Source organism: Anguilla rostrata, chromosome 6, assembly GCF_018555375.3.
Source record: "Anguilla rostrata isolate EN2019 chromosome 6, ASM1855537v3, whole genome shotgun sequence".
Lineage (NCBI taxonomy): Eukaryota > Metazoa > Chordata > Actinopteri > Anguilliformes > Anguillidae > Anguilla > Anguilla rostrata.
Window position 1 is genome coordinate 52,291,012 of NC_057938.1, and position 13,329 is coordinate 52,304,340.

Genomic DNA, 13,329 nt, shown 5'->3' on the forward strand with positions numbered 1-13,329 from the left:
AGTTTGGGCCGGGGCCCTGGAACCCACCCTCACATCACATCGGTGTTTCTTTACAGCACAGAACTCTCGCTCTCTCTCTCTGTTTTGGGTGGAGGGCAGTGGGGGTGGGGGCCGGGGGTGGGAGAAAGGGACCAGCTGAAAATGATCACTCCTCACCAGTCGAGGAGGGGTGAAGAGGCTCTGGAGAGAATTAGGGGGCCAGTGGCTGAGGAGGGGAGGCGAAACCAGAAGTGAGGGAGATGACCCAGATCTGGAGCTTCACTACTGAGATGGTTTCCCATCTTAACTCAGTCCCTTGCGACTGACACTTCAATGGCAGTGTGCACTCCAACAAAAAAAACAAACATTTTTATCATAAAATGTTTGTTAAAAGATTTACAGGGTTTCAGTTTCAATAGTGTTTCAGTTTTTCAAAACACTGTAAACGGTGTAGAGTAAGGGCAATAACTTAATCGTTAATGACCATCTCATAAAATAACAGGACTTACCATTAAATAACATAATTTATTAAAGATTTTTCCTTCATGAAATGGTTTTTCTTTGGCAACATTGAGTGTTTTTTTTTTACGGTGTAGTGCAGTATTGAGGCTGTACACCCCAGCAGAAACCTGTTGCCCTCACTGCCCCATACATTACCATCTCAGATTTAGTCATATATCCCGGTACACAATACACAGGGGTGAATGTGTAGCATAGTTTTGTAACTAGGTTTATAACTCTGAGGTCTCAGGTTCAATTCCCAGGTAGAGCACTGCACTTATGCCCTTGAGCAAGGCACTTAACCCTTTGAAGAGGAGGTTTTTTTTTTTCAGAATTCTTAGTCAGTGTTCTAGAACTCTGCTGCTTTCAGTCACCAGTAGCGATTGTTACATCAGCATTAGGACGTTCAGCCAAGATCATTCTAATCGCGTATTTGTGATCTCACACCTTGAAAGGTTACACCTGAATTGTTTTATGAACTACCTAGCTGTATAGATTTGACTGTACTTAAAAAAAATGTAAACTGTGAGTCTGTTCAATGCTTAAATATGAGAAGAAATAAAAATAAAAATAAAACTATGCACTGCACGTTGAAGGACACCAGCAAGAGACAGTGGATCTCCTCAGTCAGTGAGAGTGACCCGGCAGGTCAACGACTCGGGACCGAAAATAACCCGGTGTCTTGACCCGCCTGGGCAGTGCTTGATGAACACAGGCCCTGAGGAACCTTCTGGAAAACAGACTAAGCGAGCATGGTCAGCATTCATGCACTCTGTCATTTAAAAAAAAACAAAAAACTGTCAGCCATTTTCTCACTCCCCCCCCCCCCCCTTCTCACATTCCAAACGTCTATTTTTCAACCGTATTCTGTGTGAAAACAAACAATTATTCAGAAAATGTAAAACAACAATATTTTCGAAAAACATGCCAGAGTATAATGTTACCAGTCTGTTCTGCGAGCCGCGCTCTGTAGTGTCCTTGGCTTTGCAGTTGACTTACATTCTTTCCCATTGTGAGGTCACAAGGTTGGTTGAGTGGACAGAACTGCACCAAAAACGTAGGGAGACCACCTCAGGTTCACTGTCAGAAGGCATGCATTTCCTTATTTTCCACAGGTAGGAGGGCACCAAACAGTTTAATTCTAGGTATTAAAGCAATCAAGAATAAACAACCTTACTCAAGCATAGAAGCTCATTATTCTGTTAGCAGCCTTGGAGAAAAAAATCCCCCAGAATCAATTATTATACTTTAAATACTTACAAACAAGGCCGTTTCAAATCCAATTCACAACAAAGCAGTTGCTTCAGTTAATTATACTCTCGGCAATAACTCCTCTGAAAGTTTACATTAATGAGAATGACCTAGAAACGCATATCAAGAAAAAGATCTTTCGCAACCACGTTTGGTTTTCAGTCTGTTTAGTTTTAAGTAATCCATCAGCCCCAGGGACCAATCCCAGCCTGCTAACTGACAGCCATAGTGCCCTTGATCTCTCTTGAAAGGGGCATGGATTATAACAAGAGAAGCACGGGATATAAATAAATAAATCACCTTCGCGTTCAAAGAAAGTTAATGGCCGTCTGCTTGACTTCCATTTGCTCCAGGTGACGTTAACGGTTTGCTTTAAGGCGATACGTCATTGACGTCACCTTTCATCCACAATGCAAGGCTGTTAGTTACCAAAGATGTTTTGCAAAAAGCCCTGAGTTTGGTGAAGGGAATGGAGTGATTTAAGAGGGTCAAATGCGCAGACAAGTCCGCCGGTCAAACAGAGGACGCGTCTGTTTGCGCGTTTCAGTATGAGATTAACCCAGGATTCCTTCGCCCCGCGCGCGCGCTCTAATCGTGCATCCAAAGTTTTCAATTGAAGTTTTGCGCTACAGAAGTGTTCTGAATAGATAATCTTCTCCATGTCGTCACAGATCACATCTGCAATTCAGCTGCCTGCTGTTTCCTGTCACTGCCGAGCCTGGCACAACACAAACAAGACACGTTATTTCAAAATCAACTCCCAACGGCATTTCGTTTCTGTCGAACTCTAAACAATTAAGAAATTCCACAGTAATTTAGCAACACTGACAGTGCAGATGTGGTTTCGGAATCCGAAGACTCCCCGATTATCCCATGGGGGCAGAACACTCTCAACAACCGGTGGTGAATTACTATAGTCCGTTACAGTCCGGGCTGCATGGGGACGCGCACAGGTGCGATTCGCTGAGAAACGATCAAACGGCGTCTCGCTTACCAAATCGGGCAGCTGCGTTGCAGTGCCAGGGCGATCCGCAGTTAATGCCAAAGCGTGTGATTCTCAATCACATCACTCACGAGCTCATCGCCCCTGGCGTTCCGGCTCAGCGGACCTAGACAGGTCCGCCGTCTGTCTCTCGCAAAACTTAGCTTGGCCCGGATGCGATGCGGGGAACTTCTTCCTAAACGCTGATGCGAACCGACGGCGGCCGTTAGCCTACCTCGCAGAATGACCGAGATTTAAAATGATGACAAAGTTGGCACCAGCAGATGGGGTTCTGTCGCTACATCGCAAAAAGCAGGTGTCGACTGGAACACAGTTAAAATGATTGACTGGCCGGCATTGTCATGTCTGAATTGCTTTAAAAAAATAAAAAATAAAACTATACATAATGCACAGTCAACGGTTAATTTATTCTGAAATAGCCTATATCACCCATGAAATACAAAAACGTCACGCGCAGTTACTGTGCAGTCCATTCAATGAAGGACATGTGAAACACGTATGACGCATAATGATTTCAGATGAGCTTGTATGCACTCAGAGCCGAATGAAAGGCCACTGTTTTCCAGTTCGCTGAACCAACTGAACTTGTCAATTTCGCCCCCTGCTGGTAGTCGACACGACCTGTCAGAACAATCCTTTTAACGCAGCAAAACGACAGCTGATGTTGTAGGTCTACCGTAGTTCTCTTTTTTTTTTTTTAACTTTCTGTTTAACAGTCAACAGGTAGTCAACATGGTGAACTTGATAATTTCTTGAGGGGAAACACTGACGTCTGGTTTAAATAATACAGGGTTTTCACGAAGTAGCCTACGCAATGCATGCAACTCGGCAGGCTATAATGCATTTGACCATACGCAATAATCAACGGTATTCTCGCCGAGAAAGCTCTGGCATAAACGTCCTAATTTACAGCAGTTTCCTGTGCCATGCGGTGCACGCGCCTAATGAATACTGAATACCCTGAAGCAAAGAGGTAAAAAAAAAAAAAAAACATTCACTTCAAGAATTAGATACAAACACAATGCACTGTAATCGCGTTAGACAATTATGTCTGATCATTTAAAGGCGTCTGGGGGAAAACAGCCAGAGGCTTGCATCTAAAGCAGCCTATCCATAGATCCTTATATTTTTTTTATCCTGATGATAAAACAGGTCAAGATGAGTTTCACATTTCATTTAATATGAAAATATAAAAATATGTTCACATGGCAGTTATCGGAGTATATGAATTCTCTTCTGCCCCCTGATGCCAGCACCTGTCCACCTTTCCACTTGTGGCTCATTTCAAACTCCAAACGGCTTTCCCTGGATCCCAAGATGCACCTCAAGGTCTGGGGAGACATCAGCGAATGAGGGGAGAAGGAGTGTTGCCTTTGGAGTCCATTACCAAATCCTGTGGTGCGCTGAGGGTAATTATGGCTTCAGGTTTCTAAGTAGGTGCATTTTACTGTCCTGCAGTGTTTATGAGTGCCTCACAGTTACATTCGCACATCCTGTACATTTTTATTGGCTGACGCCTACTGTAAACACATGGCCTCCAGACAGGCCACCAGATTTAAATAAATATTTTATGCACAGACCACTGACAACAACTGTAAATGATTACAGTATTAGCATTTTATTTGCTGTCCCTTCAAGTAGAATACGATCTCTTGTGCAGTTGTCTTTCAAATGCAGGGTAGCTTCATACACTTTGCCCTATACCTGACAGCCTGTACAAGGTTACAGTGTACAGCCCAAATGTACTCTAACTGAGTCAAAAGTGCACAGCCAGAGTTGACTTTGCACTGAGTATTTTGCATAAAGAGACATGAATCAACTTAAAAGACAAATATAGATCCACATTGTAAGCATTTACAGTTCTCCAGTCTTTTGAATGCTCGCATGCTATTGCTTATGAAGGATGTCATGTGATTTATTTGACCAGCAACTATCTGGAGACAAGAGTTTACATTTGGTCTCTCCTTAGACATTATAATATTACATTACAATGACAAGACAAGACAAGACCGGGTTTTTCTCTGTGATCCTGGTTGTTGTAATTACTGTCATCAATTAGCCTGGAATCGTATATTTCACTGACAAGAGGCGCTCTTGCACTCCCCCTCCCCTGTCTGAATACATTGCTTGTTATATGATTAACGTACCAGGATTAACCCTGTCACCACATTTTCACTGAATAATTAACAATGTGCAGAAGCATACAGCAGACATATTGTATGATACATCTGCCACATTTTCAGAATGACCAAAAAAACGAAAAAAGAGAAAAAAAAAAAATCAAACTGAGGAATGCAAAAACCCACAAATCCAAAAATTAACGTTCGCACTTTTCCCTTTAATTGCATGTCTGTTTCCTGAAATCACCAAAAATTAATCTAATCATGAATAACGTGTCACAAAATTGAACAAAAGCCACGTGAAGTCTGGTCCATTTAGTCATGGGTAAAAGTCTTTTTTTTTTTTTTTTCCTTCTCCAGGTTGATTTCTGGAGCTGGCATTTTAGCGCAAAGACGTTTGACTCTGAATCCGACAGCTCTCTTTGGAAACCTGAACCAAATGTTATTCGAGAGTTTCTCAGCTGACTTGTGTGAAATGTACAATTATCGCTCTAAACTGACAATTACCCCTTCTGTGGATTTCCACCGAGGGTTGTGACTCCATTCCTTTGGAGAAGCTTTGGAGGGGTTTGTGCATTCCCCTGTTTACCGTGCTGTTGACCAGGCAGATTTGAGGCTGTTCAAAATATTTTGTTGCTAAGCGCCGGTGCCTGAACGACACGGACGAGAGGGGAAACGCAGCCATTTATATTAAAGCCATTTTAGAGAAACTGGATTTCACCACACGCTCAAACATGCACTCGAGAAACCACAGCCTCTCCTCTCCATTATCTCCCAGTAATCCCCGCTTACAGCAGCACAGTTTGATTTTCAAACTGCTTTTTAAAAAATTTAAAAAAGCACAGCCCCCGATTGGAAGAAAAAAAACATAAACATTAACCCTTTCGTTGCCAAATAAGTTTGCAAGCATTTGTCTTTTACGCATCAGGTGTTTGTGATGTATCTGGGCATTCTCAAGGGTCACAAGGTGATCTGTACAGTTAGCCATGCCATTTAGCATTTCAGGCCGCCCCCTTTAAAATTCACCACATCACCCGTAAGTCAATCAGGAAGTAGGACTAAAAGCATTCATCTTAACTGCAACTGCCAACGTAAGCCTGGTGATGTCCAGACACGTTAGGCCTCCGAAGAGACTTGTTTTACACTGGAGGGCAAGTCAAAGTCTGTTTGATCTCTGCCAGAACAACTTGCAGACCAGCCAGATTACAGTACGCCTTGATTAATACAGACTAAAAGCATGCGCTTTTTCAAAAAAATAAATAAATAAATAATTTTTAAATGATGAGAGGGTACCATGACTGCGGGTGTAAAAAAAAAAAAGACCTCATTTACTGATGGCAAACACAGGGTTAATTCATGCAGTGGACTTCCAAATCTTTTAATTAGGGCAGCAATCACTGATAATCAGCGTTTCCACTTTTAAAGCATGGCATACCTCCTCAGTCACTGGGCAGACCCAATGTAATTACCCACAATTCCATGCTACCCGCTGTCCTCACCGCACAACCTTGTCGCTTGGAGACAAGGAAAAATACTGTCTTTCCACAACAAATAACAATCAATGGCGTGTGCCGTGTGCGGTGCGTGTACTCAGGACTGCTCCTACAGTATGTTTCACTCGGCTGTAAGTGATGAGAAACCGTTCGGTTTCGGGGGGAAATGTGTAAGGGCGGAGAATTCCCCCCCCCGGAGGTTCTCTGGGACGGTGCGGTGGAGGAAATCTGCGGTGAACGGGCGCTCAGTTAAAAGCACTCTGCAGGGAAAGCGGACGGGACAGGCCGTCTTGACGGCCTACAGAAGAACGTCATCACCGCTTCAGTGTTCCACAGGCCCCCTGGGGGGGGGGGTGTATGGATATTCATCTCAACCTCCGGTCAGATGCGTCACAACCGCCCCCCTCCCCCTCATGACCAGCGCCCATGTGGCCTAAATTTGCACGTCTGGACACAAACCCAGCCGGACAAACCACCGCGGGCTGGACTGGAGGCGACTGGAAACGGAACAGCAGCCCTAAATATAGCCCGGGAAATTCACGTCCTCAGGGCTGAAACCTTCATTCTGTGCAAAAAAAAAAAGTGGTTTTTCAAATCAGGAACTTGGGAAGGATTTGAACCTGTGAAGTAACAGTAGGGAAAGGGCTAAAACAGGGGTGTCCGATCTCATCCCAAAAAGGGGCAGGCGTCGGGGCAGGTTTTTTTGATTTAGCCCAGCACTACCGCACCTGGTCTAACTATTTAACTAATCATGGTTCTTCAGTCAGTACCATGATAAGTAGAATCAGGTGGCTAAAACAAAAACCGGCACCCTTTTCGGATAAGATCGGACGCTTCTGGGCTAAAAGTATTCGGGCCCTGGGCGGGATGCGGCCTTGTGGATAGGAGATGACGTTTTGTGGGGGTGGAAGCCAAGCCCTCGGTCTCTGTTTAGATTGGACAGACCTTCGCTCTAGTGGAGAGCCAGATGGGAATGGGGGGGGGGGGTGAGGGAAGGAGGGGGGGGCATTTGGGGACGATGGTTGGCGAGCACACCACCGCTGGGGAGGAGAGAACAATGTGTGATTGGGAGGTCACCCCGACTTGACCTAGAAAAATCCCCAAAATCTGGGAAATATCAACAAAAATCTCTGCAGTCTGTTCCCAAAGCAGGACGCTCCAGACTCTGTACGACTGTGGCGAATTGTGGATCCTCTGCAAAACTGACAAGGGTTAGAAAATAGGCCTGTTCATCCAAATGATTTTCTACAGTTTATTTTCCATTATTATCTGTAAAATACTCTTTCTGTGCCAAAGAAACCTGGTACTGGACATGTTAAAAATTATGTTTTCAAAAAATTGGATTTATGACAAAAGGAAGACTGGATCGCAGGGCTAGATTTCCTAACATACACAAAGTATCTATTCATTCTTTCTTTCCTCACCTTAACATTCTCTCTTTCCTCACTTTATCAATTCCACTGTCACAAACACAGTAAAATGTTCTGTGTTAAATCTATTCTTACAGAGTACATACAGTCCCTATTGGACTAATCTGTACCCTGTTAGAGTTAAATTAACACTGGACATTTTATTGTGCAGTTACACTCATTTCAAGGCTGCCACACAGTACCTCTGACCAGACAGAATTATGTTCCTGACGGCAAATGTCCTGACGTTACCCAACACCATTTCGCAAGCTGGCTTATTTTTCCGAAAGTTCTGTTTAGTTCACCCTGCGAATTCGTGAAGGTCTGCTACACACAGTTTTTTTTTCTTTTACTCAGAAATGCAACTTCCAGTTCCACACAGAAAAAGTATAGAGTACTTGCAAGAAGTAAACAGAATTAAAAAATGTAGACCAAATAAATACAGCTTGAATGACTGACAGTTCCAATGTGCATGGTATTTTTTAGCAGCAGATTTGTTTGATTTTGGCTCAGTAGCTGCTCTTGGAGGTCGTCTGAGGAAAGTCAGATGTTGAAGCCTCTGTCTCGAAACCGACAGAAAGCCAGTGCAGGTGAAAAGAATAAAGTCAGACAGGTGTGGGAGTTTACTGGCGGGGCAGACTGACAGGTGAGACACAGCGGTGGGACTTGGGGGGAAGAAGCAACGCAACACGATTCAGGTTTTTCAATTGGGGAGTTCGAAATCAATCATCGTCATCGCATCCCACTAGGCACAGGAAGTCAGGTCTGACGGCCAGCTTAGGGAACGTGTCATTCTTCACAGCCCTGATGAAAACGTTCCCTCTTTGGAGGGAAGTACACCAGGGGAATGTGCTTTCGGTTTTCAGCCTTCCCTTACGCTTTCACTGCTTTCAGTGTCCCAAGGTGCTGATGGGAGATGAAGTCCAGAGCAAGCCATTGCAAAGTGCCTTTAAACTTGCACGGAACTCCACCTCCCATCAACCCCGTTTGTCGTATGAGAGCTAAGTGTTCTTATGCATGTTAAACTTGCACCTGGTTTGTTTCTAAACAACCCCCACTAAACCAGAGCTGCTGCATTCACTACAAATGCTAGTGGATTTTTAAAAAAAACATAGATGTTTACGCAAGAAAACCAGTGAGAGGGCTGCACTCCGAGAGTTAAAAACAGAGGGGGAAAAAAGAAACGATGTTTTCAGCAACAATCACCCTAAAACGAGTTCAGCAGATGACAACAGCGCTTTCAGGGTGCGGTTAACAGAATAGATGCTGATTGAAACCGATCAGCTCGTCTCTCTCTCTCTCTCTCTCTCCCTCTCCCTCTCCCTCTCCCTCTCCCTCTCTCTCTCTCTTCTCTCTCTCTCTCTCCTCTCTCTCTCCTCTCTCCCTCTCTCTCTCTCTCTCCTCTCTCTCTCTCTCTCCCTCTCTCTCTCTCTCTCTCTCTCCCCATCTCTCTCTCTCTCACCTCTCTCTCTGCCCATCTCTAAAACATGCAGCCCGCCTCTCTGCCTGCAGCGCCCTGCCTGATCCGAATATCAATGTGCTGCGATTTCTGTGTTTTGCTGAAAGAAGACGCGCCCCCCCCCCCCCCAAAAAAGAGGGACGACGGGGGGACTGCTTTACTTAAATCACATTGAGTTACTAGCCTCTCTGCTCTCTAGCCCCTTCTCCAGTGGTAAACATGGAGTCGCCTCTCTGGCACAGGGGGAAACACAGGAAAACCGGCCATTTTACCCACAGGCCTCTGGCCAGTTCGGAATAGCAATGGCTGGCAGGTTTAAAGGCGGTTCTGTCGGCAGCACAAGGGATGCTTTCATGGGATGCGGGCGGCACAGAACTCTGTAGCAACAGCCACCCCCCCCCACCCCCCACCCTCTTTCCCCTTGGGCTATAATGCCATGGCAATCACGCAGGCTGGCGGATATGGGGCGGTGGGGGAGGGGGAGGGGGAGTGGGGGATTGGTTCTGTACCTGTCACATACAATTCTGCATGCCATCAGGCTGACCTGTGTGCGTTAATCCGAACGTGTTTTTATTCGCTCGCTGACACTCACTGTCCCTTTCACCCAGAGGCATGCCCGGTATTTGCCATGAAAGGGATGCATTTGTTGTCGAACAGTTTAAAAAAAAAACGAAAAAAAAAAAAACTGAAAGTAACTGAGCCTCATTTTGCCGCTGATGTTGGGGCTGGGTGCTCGGCTGAATTTCTGCAGTTCGTTAGGACCGTGAACATTCCCAGTGTGAAAGACATGAGAGGAGGGCTCTGTGGTCTTTCACTGAATGTTTCCATGGTTAGCACAGCTGTCCTGGAAAGAAAAAAAAAAAAAAAAAAAAAAAAGGAGAACCATTCATTTGTGAAATTACAAGTCCTGGAGTCAAAAACTGCTCCAGATCTGGCTGCTGTCCATCTCCCGGGAAAGGGGGTGTGGTGGGAGGTGGGGGGGGGGGAGAGGGGGTGGCGGCCAGCCAAATGAAAGCACCATGGCTGGCCACTTCAAGCTCACCAACACAGAGCACGGCCGGAACAGGCAAAGCGATTGTAGAATCGTTTCGTGATTATTCACCTCCCCCCTAAGCTTAATTTGGTCTCTCTCAGTTTAAAAGGGGAGACCCATGGCCTACAGCGCCACCTAACTGTAAAAAAAAAAAAAGAAAAGGTTCCCTTCCTTCCTTACCATAAACGTATCGTCTTAACCCTCCTTACAGCTACGGTCACATAAAAACACAAAGCTGCTCGGGACCATATGGATTACATGCGCAGACAGACACATTTTTACAACATCCATAGCCTAGGCACAGCATGTGAAAAGATTTTTTTTTTTTTTTTTACAAAGCACTGGTGTGTAATTCATGTTTAATGGTTGCCAGAGCCACAGTTAAAGAGTGTGTGAAACAGCGCGAAGGGAAATCGCACAGGACCGCGCGCTGATACTTGAATCCCCCGTGAAAGCCGGGGGGGGGGCCGTGAGATCCCAAACATGTGGAATCGCACAGCTGTATATCTGGCCGTGACGTCACCGCAAAAAACTGACCCCCTGAGACCGTTGCCGGGCAACCAACAGGAAACAAGGTCGTGCATTAAATTCCGCGTGGCGCTGTCTCCCTGAACTGTAAATATCAGAAACTATTACCCCCTCTCGCCATAATTCCCCAGCGTTTTAATTATAGCTACAACAAAAAAAAGTACCACTCGGAAGGTCAAATTCTAGATGTATATGGCGTTGGCCTAGTTGAAAACAAGCTTCCCGTTGTTATTCAGACTACGCCTTGGGAGCGCAGTTTGAAACTATGCGTTTGGGACCGATGGCTATAGCTACATCAGCAGACCCACGAAACCGCTGGAGAACGCGCTTTTCTCGATCCAGAAAACGAATAACAATCAAGCCTCCGGACGCCATTTCCGCATAGGGCGCGGAGATATTGTGTGTTACATGGTTCGTTTTTCTTTCCATCGCTACGTGACGTGTGCCGCCCGACCTCGCAGTTAAATTACGACATTAATTGGGAGTTCACCGGTGCTTAACGGTAGCTGGATAAACAACCCCGTTTTTTTTAATGAACACAAAATCCGGGGGAGCGAATCAGCAGAACCGGAGGGGTCGCGGTGGCTGTCTGACCGGCCATCCTCTGGGAGAGTATTAAGGGAGGCAGCTGACAGGAAAAGCAAACAACACCTTAGCCACCTTTATAATGTGTTTCTCTCCGCTTGCCGCGCCCTCCCAGGTGGCCAGGTGGCCTCCCACACATTAATCTGCCTGTTTGGCAGTGCCAAGGCAAAGCGCAGCCATTTCCCCTTGAATTTTAACCCTGGTTAAAAAGCGCACTAGGAAAAAAATCTGTTTGGGAAAAACAGACGGATCGACATGGCCAGGGGTGGACTGGGTGTGTTGGTTTATCTTTTAACGAGCGCTGCTCCTGTGGTGTCGCGGACGGTTAAATATTTCTATAGGCTATGTAAATAAACACACGTCGATAATTCTACTCGTTAAGATCGCCTGCCACTAGCGTTACATTAACTAGAAATTAGTGCAATTATATTTTAATGCCAAGCACTTAAATGCAACCTGAGTATTTGAATGGACATTTAAATGCAAAGCTATATGTAGGCTATAGGCTTTTTTTCCTGCGTGTTAAGAAAGCAAAATGAGATATTTAAAGGCATCCATTCGACACAATGTTCTTAAGATTGCATAGCCTATGCTACGCCGGTTAGGCAGCTGGTCATGTGTGTAACGGTCACAGGTTTGCTTCCCAGTTATAAAAGCCCTTAGGCAGCACAATGTGGAGTTCTTCAGCACACATCCAGCCATATAACAGGGAAATATGAAGGATAATGTGCAAAACTGTAACTTTATTTTAAATTTTGTTTCATGTATAATAATAATCATAATAATAATAATTCATTACCATTGTTATTATCAATAATTTTAATTGTGATATTAATCATGATATAATTAATAATACTTGTAGTCCAGAGATTGTGCGGGCCTGCAGCCAATCAGCCTTCTCCATGAAGCGTTAAAGGAGTACCATGGTGATTTTCACACTTTCTCGGTTTTATGTGCTATTTGCACAAGAGGCATTGAAGAAACACAATGAGCTAAGTATTAAATATGTCCGTTCTGTATTTTTGGAGAAATATGTGTTTTAAATTCATCGTCCCATTTTCAACCGGTTGAGAAAGTTGTCATTTTGCTACGTCACGAATACAGTAACCACTCCTATTTCCACGCCCCGTAAAGAAATCTGACAGGACACACCGTCCTGCTGTTCAGACAATGCAAATATTTGACTAACGTTAGGTTCACTTAAATTAGAGTGCCTTTAGATTATTTCTGGTTATATTCATTTAGCTAGCTAGCTAACGTTAGCTAGCTAGGAGGTTTGCTTTCATAAGGCAATGTTATCGATAACGTTAGCTTGCTAGTTCGCTTTTATGAGGACGTTATAGTTGTGCTTTTATCTTAACTTGGCTAGCTAGATAGCAAAAATTGTAACTGGATACAAGTCAACGTCCTTACCTTAGCTATCTATCGATACTTGATATACTACTAAGCTAGCTAGCTTGTGAAAATTCAGTCTCCCAAAGAGACCGCGTATCATGGGGGTAGCTATGGTAACGGGGAACGGTCTGTCAATCATAGCTAACTGACAGTTCTCATTACCACGCCCAGACGGTTCGGGTGAATTTTTATAGTGGGAAATTTAGGCTTAGAAAAATACGTTTTAAAGTACATTGAAATGACTGAAGAATAAAAAAATTATGCACATTTGTTTTGTTGTTGCCTGAAGACAACTGGGAAGTGTCACGTTCAACCACCATGGTACTCCTTTAAGAATACTTAATCATCCGGATCCACTGGATCACCTCAGATCTGGTCACCACTAACATATCTGGTGTAGATCCCCGAACAAACCTTAGAAAGAGTTAAAGCCTTAGCACGTTGCATGGGGATGTTTAATTGGAACCAGTTGCTTGCAAACAAGACTTTATACTGCTGTTGCCAAGCTGACAAACAAAATCCTTGCAGCATTAAGTTAATATGCCTCATTTTTAGCCAAGGGTAATTCACTCT

General features: G+C 44.5%; 1 protein-coding gene across 6 annotated transcripts in view; it reads right to left on the reverse strand.

Moving 5' to 3' along the window:
• The window catches only part of sash1a (SAM and SH3 domain containing 1a), a 310,513-nt gene that overhangs the window by 76,216 nt on the left and 220,968 nt on the right, over positions 1-13,329 (reverse strand). Inside the window, exon 1 of one of the 6 annotated variants that reach the window (XM_064340467.1) lies at positions 1,480-1,506. The exons of the other annotated variants lie outside the window; for them this stretch is intronic. Within the exon in view, the coding sequence (XP_064196537.1) occupies positions 1,480-1,491 (12 nt within the window). The 5' untranslated portion in view covers positions 1,492-1,506. Of the gene's footprint in view, positions 1-1,479; positions 1,507-13,329 lie in introns of those variants that run through there. 6 annotated transcript variants of the gene reach the window in all.